This window comes from Nannobrachium achirus (genome assembly GCF_963921795.1).
Source record: "Nannobrachium achirus genome assembly, chromosome: 22".
NCBI lineage: Eukaryota > Metazoa > Chordata > Actinopteri > Myctophiformes > Myctophidae > Nannobrachium > Nannobrachium achirus.
Genome location: NC_137829.1, coordinates 27,424,415 through 27,441,584, shown reverse-complemented (window position 1 = coordinate 27,441,584; position 17,170 = coordinate 27,424,415). Strand labels below are relative to the sequence as shown.

Below are 17,170 nucleotides of genomic sequence, written 5' to 3'. Positions count from 1 at the left end.
CCTGGCAGGCTGTCAGGAGTTAAGGTTACAGCCTTTAGCTACAGACATATTTTTATTTCTGTTCCTAATGTGGCTGTGTATCAATGTGAGACCTCTGGAATCGGAAGTGAAAGTGACTAAAGTTGGGCCTCTGGTGTTGATAAGGTCCACAGTCAAACGGGTAGAGCCCTACCATGACATGCATTACTACTACATGTAGCTCCATAGCTACTTTACATATTCAAATATCTTCCTAGCATTCTTGTTGACCTGAAGTAGAGAGCTGTTTATACAAAGGAAATGTTTTATTTTTATATTTGTATTCTTTTATCCAGTGTTATATATATAAAACAGACCTTCAGTAGGCGTATGTGGTCCCAAATTAACATTTTACATGAAATCCAGTCCACTGATGGTAGCCCATTTATGCCTGCATCTGGATGGGTTACATTTTGCTCAAGGGAGACACCTGCTGGTGATGTTGGTCAATGAACTTAAAAGTATTGTTTCAAACTTGATTGGAATGAATCTTGATTAAAACACTGATGCTTTCCTGGGCAATCGATACACTTTATGCGCTGTTGTTTTCTGCTGGAGTTTACAGAGGCCAGTAGCTCTGTAACATTTCAAGTATGAGAAGTGCTGATACATTCTCTTCTTCAGGGAAGGGCGTTCCAATGCTCACATCAAAGGAGACTATCAGCGGATTGGTGATGTCATGTTGAAGAACCTCCAAGCCCTAAAGGTAAAACGCAAACTCTCATTATATTTAAAGCTCACAGATGCTCCAGTAGTGTAATGGAAAGGGCATAGCATATAATGTCAATGTCGTTATAATGTCAATGTCGTTATAATGTCAATGTCGTAGGTTTGATTTCTGGTTCAGAGACCTACAGTATGCTTCCCTTCAAAGGCAGAGTGCAGTAACTACGTTTTTGGACATACCAACTTAGTTATTTGTGTATCTCCCAAAGGTCAAATTAGCCTTCATGATGATTTTTTAGCTTTCAGACATTTTTGTTTGTAGTTACTGCACTCGGCCTTGGCCAGTATGTTGCAGTTCACATTTAAATAGGACTCTATTGAAAATATTTGTACTCTGTTAGACAAGTGGTTCTCAAACTTTGATCATTACAGTATGTTTTTAGCTAAGTACCCAACTTCACCAGCACGAAACAGTCTTCCTGATACTGACACATTTCTGGTGTTTTCTGTCTTCAATTATCTATAATCAATTTTATTTAGTACCCCCACTGTATTAAGGCCAAACCCCACCAATGCAACTAGTTGCAACTCTTTGCAACAAAACCGTTTTAAGGACAGCCCACACCCATGCAACTGCTTGCAACTGCTTTTGGGGATAACAGTTGCAAGTAATTGAATGCAAAGATTGTTGCAAGGCGTTGCGACTAGTTGCATTGATGCTGTCTGGCCTTTAAAGACTAGATGCCAAGAAAGGCAAGCTGTTTGCTGACCGTGTCTGTATTAATTCCGTCCACGACAGCCCCTAACAGCAAACCTCCAGAAGCAGTCAGAGGCTCTGGTGGAACTGGAGAAGGCGTGTCGGGGGTCTCGCAGGTTGGAGGGCCTCTGCAGGGACTTTGAGCTGCAGAAGGTGTGCTACATCCCCCTCAACGTCTTCATCCTGCGGCCGCTGCACCGTCTCATGCACTACAAGCAGATTCTGGAGCGCCTGTGCAAGCACTACCCACCAACTCATGTGGACTTCAGGGACTGCAGAGGTACTCACTGACTGTACTTATGCCGTACGTGCACTCGTGTTCAAACAGGCCTATCTCAGGGCGAACCTGATAAGCGAATGGTTAGGGCACGTAACACATGGGTCCCTGGTTCAGTTCCCAGCCAGACCAGTTGCTGCATATCACTCCCCTACTCTCTCTCCCTGTTTCCTGTCTGTCTACACTGTATACCTATCAAATGAAGGTTTGGGGAAACAACTAAACAAAAAACGTTCATATCTCCAGTACAACTTCACACAGTGTGACATTATTTATAATGGCCTTCTCTCCAGCTGGTCCCTTTTATTTCAATAGCCTTTCTCCAGCTGTTCTCTTTTATTTCTAATGGTCTTTTCTCTGGCTGGTCTCTAGCTGCTCTGGCAGATGTGTCTGAGGTGGTGGAACAGCTCCAGGGAAGCATGATCAAGATGGAGAACTTCCAGAAGCTACTGGAGCTTAAGAAAGATTTGATTGGCATCGACAATCTTGTAATTCCTGGGCGGGTGAGTTCAAGGACTGAACATCTGCCTTAAGAGATTAATTGTCCTCAATATTTATCTTGTATTTTTTAATGAGGTTAACTCTGTCCTGTTTTATTCATTAACGTCTTTGTCTTTGTCTTTGTCTTCCTCTTTCTGTTATTAAGGAGTTCATCAGGTTGGGCTGTCTCAGCAAGCTGTCTGGAAAAGGCCTCCAACAACGAATGTTTTTCCTGGTAATGATTAAAAATATATATATTAAAAAAAGAAAACATTCAATTATTTAGCCTATATGTCAGTGGTAAAATAAGTATGCTTCACTCACATACTGTAGCCTCAGGACAATACAGTAACTTCTGTGGTTTCAGCCCCCTAGTTGGTTGTGGAGATATTGCAGGTGCTTCACCAAAATATATAAACATGAACTTTTCTCCTGCCTAGTCATTTACAGCTCTTGCGTCTGTAATATAACATCAGGGTTATAAAAGAGAGCCATCTCGCATTGTTCTTGAGGTATCTGATGTGGGCTATCTAATAAGTGAAATGAATGGAAACAGTCGTTACATTCTTATAACTTATTGGATCAGATTGAATAGGCTGACAAATCACCAGTACAGCTTTTTATACGTTAATTAATGATTCTAAGATGAATGAAGGGTAAGTGAATTTAGACCACTACTTTAGAATTTCTCTTTTTTTTTCTCTCCCTCTTGTTCTCTGTTAACAGTTCAATGACGTCATTTTGTACACAAGTCGAGGGATGACGGCCACCAATCAGTTCAAAGTGCACGGGCAGCTGCCACTCCACGGCATGACAGTAAGTGTTGCCCTGCACCGCTACCCGTATGGAAGTGCATACCACTGTCTCCAGCAGCTTGTCATATTGTAACACTAGCATACCGCTGTCTAGACTTGGGGCGATGTGAATAGAAATATTTATACGTGGACCAAACATTGACATTCTATGCATGTCTACATCTAATTTTTCTTTCTTAGTTACATAATTCATCCTTGTGCCTCAATGTTTAGCCTTTTATTGAATTAAAGCAGAATACGGTTAAAGGTTAAAGTAACAGAAGTAACATACAGATGCAACATTGAAAGACAAGAAAAATATTACAATGAAAAACAAAATATATATACTTGTATCGTTCATTAACCACTTAAACCCTATATACCTACTTTGCTGTACATCAAATAGTGAAAATTACCGATCTGCTGTTTTCGTCAAATGTTTGTCTATCTCCGCCAAATGTTCTGCTATTTTAAAATGCCCAGAATAGGGATGTGATGGTTCAAGTGGTTGAGTTATCTTTGTCATGTTCTAGAGATGGATATTATTGTCCAGCCCTACATCTGTCTCACTCTCTTGTCTCCTGACTCTCCCTTTTTAACCTCCCCCTCTCTGTCTATTTCAGTCCTTGCTTGTCCTAGATACTCATTCCCTTTCTCTCATGCATGTTCTGTATTTTTCTTTTACCAGATCAGAGAGAGTGAGGATGAGTGGGGTGTGCCTCATGCATTCACCTTGGTTGGACAGCGGCAGTCAGTTGTTGTAGCGGCAAGGTGAGAACACTAGCGGATAACAGATAAGACTGTCAGGACCAGAGATCTGTATCCATTTCTTTGGCGAAGCCGTTCTATAAGCAGAGAACTGTATGACTCATTGCATCGTGTCAACAAGAATGTCTGAATGTAAATACGAAGGCACATTCAATATTCACGCTGCTTGTTTGCTTGTGAAAATAACCACATAACATTTTCATTTGATTTAGCAAATGAAAAGAGAAGTATTTTTCGTTGTTTAGGCAGTTACTTGAAAGCCAGGGTATAGTGTCCTGCTAAAGGACTAATGATCTTTGCTGGACAGACATCGACAGTTGTGGGATCACATGATGTACATAGATCTACAGTATACAGCGGTGGTTCTCAAACTTTTACATGTCAAGGACAAAAGAATTATTAGCCTGCGGATCCCGATGATTTTCACGGCTCTAGCAGTGATTACCAACCATTTTAATTTCAAGGACCCCCAGTTTGACATGCATTAAACCCCCATTTAATGCCATTCCTATCGCTGAGACCCTCTGTTAATTTAACTCAGAGAGTGTACAAATGAAACCAAATGGACCCTAACGGGTTCCATTTGTACACTCTCTGAGTTACAGACCCATAAGGGTCCATTTGGTTCCTAACTATCATTTAGCTGGGGACCCCCTGGAACTCCCTCAAGGACCCCTGGGGGTCCCTGGACCCCACTTTGTAAACCAATGGTATACAGTATCTTTGTCCACTCTGAGCCCCTGTATCCATATGTGTGTCTTTAGCTCTCTGTCCGAGATGGAGAAGTGGATGGAAGACATCAAAATGGCAATAGACATGGCAGAGAGCAGCAACGGCCCTACCTCTGACCTGCTGGCCAGCAGTCTGATTGAAAACAGTAAGTTGGTACAGTACATACTGCACATGCACATTAACCACCCGGCTGGTTCCCACACACGCAACATGGTGGAATTATTCTGTTTGTTTGAACAAAAATAGCAGAGCTACAAGCTCACACAACCCGTCACAAGCGTGTGGATCTGTTCATTTTGATGCACGACACTTTTCTCTCACATAACCAAGACTAAATGGATATTACAGTCAAACCATTCCCATTCTGGGAATACCCCTATAAATACTAGTTAAATTACAGCCTAAGCACTGTGCGCGAATTCAAAATGGACTTATCCAGTCATCAGTATGAATATAACTGTTTTAAATAGTGATATAAATACAGTATAGCATCTCTGTAGGCAGAGACCTTGTGTCTCCATTTGTATTTGTATGTTTTTTATAAAAACGTGACTTGTAGATCTACTATTTTCTATTTTATTTTTTTACAATTCTTGTATTTGATGGCACGCCCAAAATAGGGACAACAGGTTTGAAAGTGATTACATCTGTCTGTGCTTAGTATTTATGAAAAGTATTAGCAAGAGCTTGTGACTAAATAATAATGTACGAGAACTCAGGGTTTTTTCTTTCTTTTTCCTTTTCCTGCAAAGTAAATATTTTGAACACACAAGGTTTCCACCCACCAGCGACGACATAAGACTGCACATGCATGAGTTTGTGTGTGTGTGTGTGTGTGTGTGTGTGTGTGCGTGGTTTTTTGTTTTAGTTTTTGCTCCCACATCGTCCCAAGTCATTTTTCTTGTAGTAACAGCCTCATGACTTTCCCAGAATGCCCAGAGGACTCCTCGGTGGAGGCGGAGTCCGAGGACGACATGACCACGTCGCGCAGCTCCCTGGAGAAGCCCACCCCACACCGTGGTAACACCACGGTGCATGTGTGCTGGCACAGGAACACCAGTGTGTCCATGGTGGACTTTAGCATAGCTGTGGAGGTACCGGCACAAAGAAATAAACCTCAGCCTTAACCTCGGAACCTGCCCCCTCTGTCCCTTACTACTCTGTTCTCTCCCTTGTCTCTGTATCTGGAGTGTGTGCTGTATCTCCTCTCTTGGTTTAGCGTGGTGTACTATGTAACCTGTCTGGTGGGAACAGCATCCTTCAGTGCTGTATCCTCCCACACACTGTCTGAGCTGCGCTGATCTCATCGCTTGTGTATCACTTTCTCTATTAGTTTTCAGTTGTTTTTTTTTCAAAGCGTAAAACATAAAAGAGAAAGAAGAACACACACACACAAAAACAGCGATGATATCAATGATCAAAATAAATATTCACACAAACAAAGAAGGGAACAAAGATGACTACAGACTGCTATACTGTTACTGTGTAACAGTATAGTCTATGTTTAATAAGCAGGCTCGTAAAACATCTGTATTTCAGATTCTGTGAGCTAATAAACTTCCCATTTGATACAGATATGAACTGTTTGGTCTTGTGCATTATGAATATGTATTTATATCATAATGCATTTTTCGCTCATGGACACGGTGAGCTGCACTGCAGAATTGCTGTTCCCACCAATGTACTTCTTTTTTTTTTGGAGGGGGGAATGGTAACTGGCGTGACATTGTTCTCTAAACCTCAACTGTGTCTTTCCTCTGTGGTTCTTGTCCTCCTTTTCCCTCTGACTGTCTGTATTTATAAATAGTATGTAGATGTGTGCTAGATGTCATCATCTCATAATATCAGAACTGATCGCGCTTGGGATGTAGCATGGTTACAGCCCAGCCATTGACCATATTCATACGGTGGCCATTTTGTTCTTATGTCTTAGTCGTGGCGTCGTGCTCGGGATGGGGCTTCCCAGGTTCCCATCTCGAGTATGGCGTAAAAACAAAATGACTGCCATACGGATATGGTTCAGATCGTGTTCTGCTCTCGTGGTAACCACGTCCTCTTCACAGCCTTGCCTGGACACACCGTCGGCCCCCGTGTTGTCCCTTGCACTGCATGCACGTGTGACACCTACTCAGCTTCTGTTTCTGTCCTTCCTTTCCCTCCTTCCCTGTCTTTCTTTTCTTCCTCCTCTATCTCCCGCCCCCGTGCATCTGTGCATCATCCATGGTAGAGGAGCCTAGCCCAGTCAATGAGAGTGTGGCCCCCGTGGTGGGGCCCGCCAGTGGCCAGGGACCTGTGCCTCTGGCCCTTATCTGCTGGTACCGAGTTCAGAGCCTCTCCTTTAGTGAATCCTGCACAAGTCTAGAGGTAAAAGAGCCAGGGGCAGACAGGAGGAGGGCCGCTCTGCACACAAAACTGTAGTTCTTGATAATGCACTTTATTTGTATGGCTCTTCAGTATTTGTTTTATTTGTATTTTATTTTTAAACCGAGTTATAAAGTGCTTCATAGACATAATTTATGCTTTCAATTCTGTTACTCCCGAGCCACATTTTATGTAGATCCGTGATTGGTTTTATATTACATTATATCATGTTACTTTTGACTCGCAGCATTAGGGCAAAAGTAGGTAGGTAGTAGGTAGTATTCAGTTGACAGCTGATACATTGTCAATAGCAGTTATCAAGTACCGGTACATGTACCACAAGAAAAATATTCTCTGTACAACAAGAAACGTATTCTCAGTTCAGTTACACAGCATGGAGACTACTTGTTGATATAGCTGTATTTGCCTTTCAGATTGTCACACAGTGTAGCAGGTGTATCAAAGTAGATTTCCTGGGCCTTTGATAATTATAGAAAAGACTTTGCATGTTTTAGTCAAAAATGCATACCAATATATCCAAGTCATGTTGTACAGAATTTGCCTATTAGTTGTAGCTTGTCATTGATTTATTTTTATTTATTTTTCGCCCTCTGTAGAATCAGCTGTCGGGAAACCTATTGAGGAAGTTCAAGAACAGCAACGGTTGGCAGAAGCTCTGGGTGGTCTTCACCAACTTCAGCTTGTTTTTCTACAAGACGTACCAGGTGAGGACACCTACCTGCTGCCACATTTATTCTCCTTTCCAGTATTTACTCTTTTCTGCCCAAGAACATCACAGCTCAATGTAGAATGTCAAATCTGCCTGCCATATTTAGAGGTTTTTGCACTTTCCCATGTGGCTTTATTAATTGGAAATCACACTCAATAGCTGTATTACTCAGAAATGTGTTGCAGATGTAATCAGTCGAAAATAACTATTGAGGGGGGAGAACACTGTATAATGCTTCCAAACAGCTATTTTACAACTTATTGTTTGTCAAATTAACAAACAATTTGGCTTAAAGTCTTACAGACGAGATTGAATCAGAAAAGATAATACTAAGCTAAATAAGCTGGGTAAATTCTGGTGTTGTAGCAGCGACAGCAGTAAGTGTGAAACACAGGATAGCATTAGTTTTTGGTTCATGACAACTGATGCGTGTGTCGTTCTTTTTATTGATATTTGCAGATGAAACTGATCATAGCCATGTCTGAAACCATTGATCTGTTTTGTCTTGCCAGGATGATTATCCACTTGCCAGTCTTCCTCTACTGGGATATTCAGTCACAGTGCCCTCAGATTCAGAGAACATCCACAAGGACTATGTCTTCAAACTGCATTTCAAGTCCCACGTCTACTATTTCCGATCTGAGAGTGAATACACATTTGAAAGGTATAGTATAGATCCATCCAGCAGTGTCCATGCAACAAAAAAAGTAATGTTTGGTGAACTGACCACATCTCTTCCTCCCCCCCCCCCCCAGGTGGATGGAGGTAATTCGCAGTGCCACGGTCTCCTCCAGTCGTACCCGCATCTTGAACCGGAAAGAGCCCCATCCTCACTGAGTCTTCTCCATACACTACCACCCACCCACCCGTCCCAAAACATACTGTCCCAGCCAGGGATGTGGCCTCTTTTGGGGTAGGAAACCACCCTCTCTGACCCCTGAGCCCAGGCTCAGATGGGCGGCTTCTTCTACCCCTTTGAGCTTGGAACTCTGTTGCCACTCACATCTGTTTCCGGACTGTCGGTTTTTTCTTTTCTACACATATCTAGGACATTTGTACACTGAGCAGTGTCCATGCACTTTTGGTGCTTTTTAATGCTTTAATGGTGACATGTCCGCTGGTTTAGACTGCATCAGAGACTGCATTTTTTGGCATTTTTATTCAACTCTGAAACCTCTTTTTTAGGATGTCATTTTATACTGTTTTCTAACGGTCTGAACCACTTCCTATATTTCTGGTTTTACATTTTGTCATTGGTTATTTTTACAGCAGAAAACACGTTGGTATAGATAATTCAAACATTTTTTTCTTAGATGGTTAAACTATCACTACATTATCACACGTTTTTTGTCTATGCGTTCAAAATGGCTGCTTTTAAATATCCTTATATCTGCAGTGCCAAACTGATTTTTATCAATGTCCTGGACTTTCTAATGCTATTTTATTACAATGGTGATAAAGAGGGTCTTCTAATTATGAGATTTTAAACTTCATGTAAAACAGGTCACCCTTAAAAGGTAGATGTTGAGTTCACACCGATGCAGTGTGTTCTCATGAAAAAAGTGTTGTAAAATCGAGATATTAAACTATTTTGTTGTATTACAGTATCAACATAACTCTAGGATTGATCACAAAGTGACCAGGATAGCTACCGTATCATCACCACTAATAACATTCTAAGTGAATATTCCTATTTGCTGATCTTTGTTGTATTCGTTTTTTCTTTATTTTGTATGAAGTCTGAAGTTGAAATCCACTTTCAGCTGTATGAGAAAATGTGAGAGATGTTCATAATCTGTGTGTTATGAAGGAAACTGTAAAGGAAAGCTTTAAAGATTATGTGTGAAACAAAATGTAAACTTTCAGTTCCAAGCGCCATTGCCCTCACTGGACTCGGCTGCCTCCCTTATATAAGTGATCTTTTATGGGTCCAAAATGAATGGAAATATGCATATGACAGGGTTTTGCAGTGTAGCATTTTAGAAGGAAAATCCTCAGTTCTCCTTTGAATTGCTGTTTTATTTTCCAGACAACAGAGAGCTCTTTGGAAATGAAAGCAATAAAAACCTCATTTTAACTTACATTTGTTGTGGATTTCATTGTACTACATGGTCACAAGATGTTGATGTTTTCGCCCATATCACCTTGGTGGATAATGGATATATAGTTGGAAATTACTGGTTAATACTATTTGTGATGACATCCTACTATGCAGATGAAAACAGCTCAGATGCCGCATATGAAGTACAATCATAATAATTATGTTTTTCTTAATTTTGGGTTAGGGTAAGTATTAATAACTGTAACATTATGCATACCTTTGTATTTGCGTCTGTTCAGTCTCATGTATGAAATCAATGATCTATCGCCATCCATATCCTTATCTAAACCATGTTTAATATCCACTATGGAATAAAGTCAATCTTTAAAAAAATAGTTTTCCTGCAATACTTTTTTCATTCATTTTCATTGGACCACTAGACCGGCTCTGAAGAGAACTCTGTGGGTCCTAATCAAATATGCTCAGGTAATAAACATGTTTTTTGTAGAGCAAAGTTAACACAGAAGAAGGAAAACCCTTTGTTGTTTGGGTTTATAAACGCTTTTCTCAAAGCAGGCTGGAACTCAATAGAAATACAAGCAAGGAAATCCTTATTTGAACTGTAGTAGTAGTCAGGGACCCAGTCCCTGATAATGGGAGAGGACCAGTGATGTTCTGCCGTACTTTTTATTTCTGTTTTATCTATTAGTTTGGTCATTAAGGTCCACAGAATGAGAGGCCTGCTCTGCCGGAAACATCGCGAAAATTCACTGTCCCATCGACTTCACTATACAGGAAAATAATACAAAAAATTAATGTGCTTTAAGTAGCATGTGAGAGGTCTAACTAGAGGTTCTTCATGATTCTGAATCCATTGCAAGCATTTGTTTTGCATGAAAAACATTCCTTGGGCTAAATTTTGGCCCCCCAAAATTGTTAAAAGTGATGAGTCATCAAAAGATCTTCACTTTTTACAGTTTTGGTGGGCCGCTATTTTGCCCTAGGAATGTTTTTCATGCAAAACAAATGCTTGCAATGGATTCAGAATCATGAAGAACCCCTTGACCCCTCACATGCTACTTAACTCATACCCTGCCAAACCCGAGGAACCCGAGAATTTCGCGATGTCCCTCCCTGCCACGCCCGAGGAACCCGAGAATTTCCGCCATTTTGAAAAAAAAAAAAAAAAAAATCAAAAAAATCAAAAAAAAAAATTTTTCAAAAAATGTTTTGGGACCCCAAAAACGTTAGTAGGCATGATAGCGAAATTGCTTGTTTAACCCCCATACAACCCCCATACAACTCAGGTAGCAGACCTCCAAGCTCACAACAGTGTAAAACATAATGGCTGCTATCTCATGAATGCCTGAACGGATTTCCATTCGGATTTTTTTGTTTGAAAGCTGTGAGCAATGTGGACACACGTGGTGCATTATCTAGGCATGGGTGTGCATGATCCGTGCACTATGAATTACATGGAAGTCTATGGAGACGAATGGCAGTTAAAGAGTACGAAGGTATTGTTAAATGGCAGCATATGAGTTAAAGCAAATTTATTTTCTTTTTTTAATATTTTTCTTTTCCTGTATAGTGAAGTCGATGGGACAGTGAATATACAAATGGCCATAACTTTTTTTCGCGATGTTTCCGGCAGAGCAGGCCTGTCATTCTGTGGACCTTAATGACCAAACTAATAGATAAAACAGAAATAAAAAGTACGGCAAGACATCACAGGTATCACCCCATTCCTTGAGCTTTTGGGCCTGTGGGTCCCTGACTATAGTGTTTTACAACAGTACCAGAGGTGAGTGGCTGTGACCTACAGATGGCATCATTGCTCAAGGAATTGTTGCTGTCAAATGTCAATAGACTACAACTTTGAGGTTTGATTGATTGATTGAAGAATTTATTAGAAGTTTGCAATAGAAAAAAGTACAGTTTCATGACAGTACAAATCACTGGTACAAGGTCAACTAAAAGGAGATCCTAGAAAGCCGAGGCTTATTTCCACAGGAACCACACTTTAAGTATCTCATATAACATTGAAAGACAGACGGATAGTGTATTAACTAGGTGTGGATTAGCTATTGACATTGTCTTGTTACTTAACTAAATACCACCTAATGTTTTGTTTAAAAACGTATATCTTTCAAAATATATCAAAATACACCAAATACTATATCATTTTTTATGTCACTTACAATGTACAACATTTTGGATAACACATATGGGCTGTTGTATTCTCATGATAAATATGTAACGGTTCTCTTCAGTGTTTCTGTTTGTAAATATTGATCCATTCATTCATGGCAGCTTTCCAAAGTCCATAACTATTCTAGAAAACCTGGGAGTGGGCAGGCTTCTAACCGGTGAGGGGCGGGGTCGCGGAGTGAGTGCCAGTGTTGCCATGTCCGCTTAATATAAGCTTTTTCTGTGAATTTGCTTGTAAATATATAATACGTGGTTGCATTTCTAAAGTGTAGTTGCTTATGAGCTTGCTTGACAATTTTTTATTTTTTTATGATTTCAACCGGTGGTTCAACTTCTCAAATATTTTCATGCAAATGTTTTGTGCCATCCAGGGAGGGAGCCCAAATAGGCTATTGTCCAAATATTCTACATTTAATTTCAAACGTTTTTGAAGATAGCAGATCTACAAGCTCGTAACGCATCGCAAATGCAACCATAGAGTTATATTAAAAGGATGCAACACATTGTGAGATTATAGATCGGCTATTTTCACTACTTCCTACACTTTTAACAAACAACAAAATTTAACAAAATTTAAACGGTTTTAAATGTTGATGCATGTATATTTTTTACATAGGAAACGGAAACAATTTGATAATGAATTGCGAAAAATTGGTCTCTGACCCAAAGGGACCCGATGCATTATAATATATAATATAATATATGCATAATAAGGTTTAAACTTTAAAGTGACCTAGTTGCTTCTTTTGTGCTTGTTTCTCTCGCAAGACCTGGCAACGCTGCTGAGTGCCGTGTGAGCGCCTCTCCTCTCTCAGACAGCACAGGGCTGAAGCGGTGGGACCGCGATAATGAAACGGTGACAGCTAGACAAGAATAGTTATTATCATGACAACGCGGAGAGTTAAAAAGTACTGTAGGAGCAGCTCCGGAAAAATGCAACGTGTGTTTACTTTTTAAGGTGAACATTATGAGTCGGACACCTCGGCGGACTGATTCAACCACCAAAACAACAACTATAATATCACAACATGGTCCAACTTCAAACTCATGGTCCTCCGTGCTAGCGGGGTGGAAGAAGAAGCGGATTCATTTTCGTTCTACGTTTCTGCTAATATAAAGTTTATCGGCTCTCAGTCAGAATTAGTGACTCGGTGGTCATGGCTAATAGTCACCCACCACAGCCGGAGACCAGGAGGTTTACTCGGGGTCTCAGTAAACCTGGCACGGCGGCTGAGCTGAGGCAGAGCGTGTCTGAGGTTGTCAGGACGTCGGTGCTGGTTGTAAGTACATTTAAATCCCCTCCCTCTGCATTCTTCCCCTCATACACACTGTTCAAATGTAGGCTGCACACCTGCTGTGTGTGTCCACCAGGTTCTATGGTGTGTCACAGTGGCTGGCTTGATATAGTTTTTCTTGAAACTTTAATATATATTTTTGAAACTTTAATGATAATAATGAAATGATAACTTTAATGATAACTTTCAATTATTCTAGATACATTGCACATTCAGTGAATTATTTCAAACCTTTTTTGTTAAAGTTTTGAATTTGTGGCATACAGCTCATGAATAACCTATCAAAAGTCCATATTTAAAAATATTACAATATTACACGAGACCACTCAAAACTAGGAGTTATTATAGAGAAATGTCAACCTTCTGAATTCAGAGAAGCTTGAAGTCCAGTGGGAATAGAAGTTTCTGCAGTCAGTTATGATATGGGGTTGGTTCTGTGGCATCTGCAATGTTTTTTTACACAATAATCATTTTTTTTTTAGATTGATCACACACACGCACACTCACAAACACAACTATTTGTGTGTGCGTGCGTGTGTGTGTGTGTGTGTGTGTGTGTGTGTGTGTGTGTGTGTGTGTGTGTGTGTGTGTGTGTGTGTGTGTGTGTGTGTGTGTGTGTGCGTGCGTGCGTGCGTGTGCTACAAACACAACTATTTGTGTGTGTGTGCGTGTGCGTGTGCGTGTGTGTGTGTGTGTGTGTGTGTATTTTATATATATATATACATACACACATACATACATACACTACTTGTGTGTGTGATGAAAATAAGGATAATTGCACACCGTGTGTGTGTGTGTGTGTGTGTGTGTGTGTGTGTGTGTGTGTGTGTGTGTGTGTGTGTGTGTGTGTGTGTGTGTGTGTGTGTGCGTGCGTGCGCGTGCACCATGAAACACACATGAAAATAGGCCCTACAAAGTTATCACTCATTGCAGTTATTGTTTCATGACATGCACATATTATTATGAATACGAACATTTATTATGAATCTCTGCTTGATCAAGGTGTTTCTTGTCATCAGTATCATTGAGGGTATCAGTTTTCATAGAGATGCACTTTGAGAGGGAACTCCAAAACAAGGGAAAGCACTTGGCTTCAATTTCACGGTTGGTATACCAGTCAAGTGTCAAATTACTTGCATGTGATAATGGATCTCATGTTCACCATCCAGACCCTAACATTTGGGCAGCGGGGGGGACCTGCAGTAACGCAAAGTATCATCTTTGTGTTTTTTTTTTCAAAGACGCAGGGGAGAAAGGAGTCTCGTCTTGTTGTGTGTGTGTGTGGTGTGTGTTCACTTTGATTGTTCCAACTTTCCTGGGGAAGTTGCTAGGTAACCGAAACGGACACCATCCAAGGCTCTCTGTCAGAGAAATAGAATCCTGAGTCAGGATCCCAGACATTCAACCACACCTTCACATTATTTATTCATTCTCCCTGGTGGGCTGCCAGGGAAGCCAGTGGGAGGAGATCGGGAACAGATATCAGGGGTGTCGCACCAAATTCTGGGCCCTGGGTACAAGGATTCACAGCGGGCCCCCCATGAATGTTCGTCATAGGGGGAGAGGGTTTAACCCATTTATACTGGGAACGCATTATTTTGAGCTTTAACTATTAAAAAATAGCAGATATACAAGCTTAACACAGCGCTGTGCCGCACAGTGCCGTGCTGAGCTCGTAGATCTGCTATTTTTTTTTAATCCTGAACATTTTGTGCAAGTCTTTGAATATTTCAAATCCTTCTAAGGTTTTTTGAAAAATCTATGTTTCCCATTTCAAAATATTTAGTTCCAGGGACCCCCCAGAAGCAAAATTTGAGTTACAATTGTTTGCTTAAAAAATACATATATTCAAAGATTTGCACACATTTTCACACCTTTTCAAAAATGTCAGATCTACAAGCTCGAGCTTGTATATCTGCTATTTTTCAATAGCTAAAGTATAAAATAATTAAGGCCCCTCCACCTTGGGCCCAGCTGCCCTAGTAACTCAGTCCCATCCCCCCCCCCCCCCCCCCCCCCCCCCACTCTTGTGACACCCCTGTGTGTGTGTGTTGGGAAATCAGCATGTCTTGTGTTGAACCAACTCGCAGCGACGTAGGGCATTCTCCCGGTAGCCATGGCTTGGCATACCGCAGCCTATTTGCTGACAAACATATGTTCAGCTGCTATATCGAAGTGGAAGTATAGCGCTCTTGTTGTGTTGGAAGTGGAGCGGCAGCCTCTCAGTGGGACAGGAATGTGAGTGTACACGAGACCACTGTCCACACAGCTTGTAATTAATTCCTCCATGAAACACGTAAATGCCCCGGGAGGAATAGAGGGATCTGTTTCAGGGACATAAAGAGAAGATTGTGACTGACAACCCCCCCCAAGCCTTCCCATTGTGGCTGATTGTGTTTCAGCATTCATTGAAACACAAATGTATTGTATGCCTATAACATGCCTTTTAAAGACTGTACCCTCAATATCCAGAAACACAATATCTTTTTTTTTCATTCATTTTTATTAGATGGCATCACATTTTGCAAGGGCATGACTAATGGAAACGGATTCTAAAAGCGTGGAGTACTTGGGCCTACTCTCTTTCTCCACTAACAATTTGTGCTGTTTTTCACTGGCCAGAGGCCCTTTTGTTTATTGTTTGGGATGGTGTGCAGACCAGAGGGATGTGTGAGTGAACAGAGCCCTCAGCCCACAGCTGAGATGTCCCTCTGTTCCTCCGCACTTCAGACATGCTGGGAATACTATTAGCCCCATGATGGCTGTCATCAGCTTTGAATTTGATTTGCTGGCCCGGTGGTGGCTGCTGCAAAGACTTTGAAACAAAAACGAGCTTTCCACCTTGCGTTTATTGAATTACAACACCCCCTCCCCCCCTTTTCTCTCCATCCGACATCAATGACCTGTTGTTCATATGAGGACATTGGCTGATGGGCATAACAAATCAATGCTTGTTGGAAATGATTGGTTAATGTAAAGTGTATAAAGCAGTTGGGGGCAGTTGTGTAATTGCAATCAATAGTCCTATGCTGCCTTTCGACTAATGGCGATATACTTACTGTAACCCCTCACTGGTCCTGTTGTGGGTCTGCCCTCGGGAAACTGTAGACCAGATGCCTGGCTGTCATTATGTAGGTGTGTTGTCATTAGCAGCCTGTGGCTAGTCCATATACTGTATAAGTAATTATGCTGCTGACTCTTAACTGTATACCCTGAAGTTATGCTGTAGTTTACACTGGACAAGTAGCCTATATCACTGTCGACCACATGGACAGTCATCAGCAGTGCTCCCATGTTGTTATTGATGTTCTGCCAGCTTGTCCCTGGGCACGCAGTTTTGAAAAAGCAGAGCCCAGCCTAGAACAATAGCAGCAATCATGGCCATGGGAGCCCTGCTGTGATTGCAGGGCAATGAAGAAATCAGATGCCCCATCACATCACTCTGGCAGGCCGAACAGGAAAGCATTTCCTGTTTCATGATTTCACCCAATCGCAGTGAGTTACTATAGTAAACATCAACAGAGGTCACTCAACCTCTCAATTATGCATGTAATTGACTATTTCCCTTTGCTCACATCTCTTGCATTCTGTTCCTATTGACCATGACGTTTCCTCAGACATCTTGACTTGTAACATGCTCAATCATGCTTGTTTACTCAAAGTCAAGCTCTTCCAATGAATCCCTCTCTACAATACACAAAGTAAACCCCAGAGTAGCTCAAGTGAGCTCACATTGTAGAGCTACATGACAACAGTGAGGAATGAGAGCCTATATTCTATTGGGGGTAGAGTGGGAGGGCAGTGGTGCACATGTATGCATGCTGCCAAGCCAAGCCAGTCTGAAGATTAGAATATCGTATGAGGTTTACTGTACAGTAAGTAGCTTGACATCTGTCTTTAGTCTGACTTCATCAAAATGACCTATGAACTTTCAAATGAAAAAAAGTTTCAACGCATAAATTAGCTTTTCTGTCCCTATGCTACGTTGTAGGTACTTTTTACTACAGTTTAATTGGCCCTTCATTTTGACGTCGTAATGC

The 17,170-nt window shown here is 41.1% G+C and overlaps 2 protein-coding genes across 4 annotated transcripts in view; both read left to right on the top strand.

The window, feature by feature from the left end:
* LOC308307859 (FERM, ARHGEF and pleckstrin domain-containing protein 1) overlaps nt 1–8,443 on the top strand; it is a gene marked incomplete at its 5' end in the record, with an annotated part of 62,854 nt that extends 54,411 nt beyond the window's left edge. For all 3 annotated transcript variants that reach the window (XM_080753168.1, XM_080753167.1, XM_080753166.1), the window contains 11 exons: nt 643–724; nt 1,484–1,721; nt 2,091–2,221; nt 2,365–2,433; nt 2,925–3,014; nt 3,681–3,763; nt 4,525–4,637; nt 5,423–5,586; nt 7,471–7,578; nt 8,096–8,247; nt 8,339–8,443. In XM_080753168.1, coding sequence (XP_080609294.1) covers nt 643–724; nt 1,484–1,721; nt 2,091–2,221; nt 2,365–2,433; nt 2,925–3,014; nt 3,681–3,763; nt 4,525–4,637; nt 5,423–5,586; nt 7,471–7,578; nt 8,096–8,247; nt 8,339–8,420 — 1,312 coding nt within the window. In that variant the 3' untranslated portion in view covers nt 8,421–8,443. The remainder of the gene's footprint in view (nt 1–642; nt 725–1,483; nt 1,722–2,090; nt 2,222–2,364; nt 2,434–2,924; nt 3,015–3,680; nt 3,764–4,524; nt 4,638–5,422; nt 5,587–7,470; nt 7,579–8,095; nt 8,248–8,338) is intronic.
* A 4,248-nt stretch (nt 8,444–12,691) lies between these two features.
* Nucleotides 12,692–17,170, top strand: part of LOC308308296 (dedicator of cytokinesis protein 9) — a 133,537-nt gene continuing 129,058 nt past the window's right edge. The window contains exon 1 of the mRNA XM_080753680.1: nt 12,692–13,115. Within this exon, the coding sequence (XP_080609806.1) occupies nt 12,993–13,115 (123 nt within the window). The 5' untranslated portion in view covers nt 12,692–12,992. The remainder of the gene's footprint in view (nt 13,116–17,170) is intronic.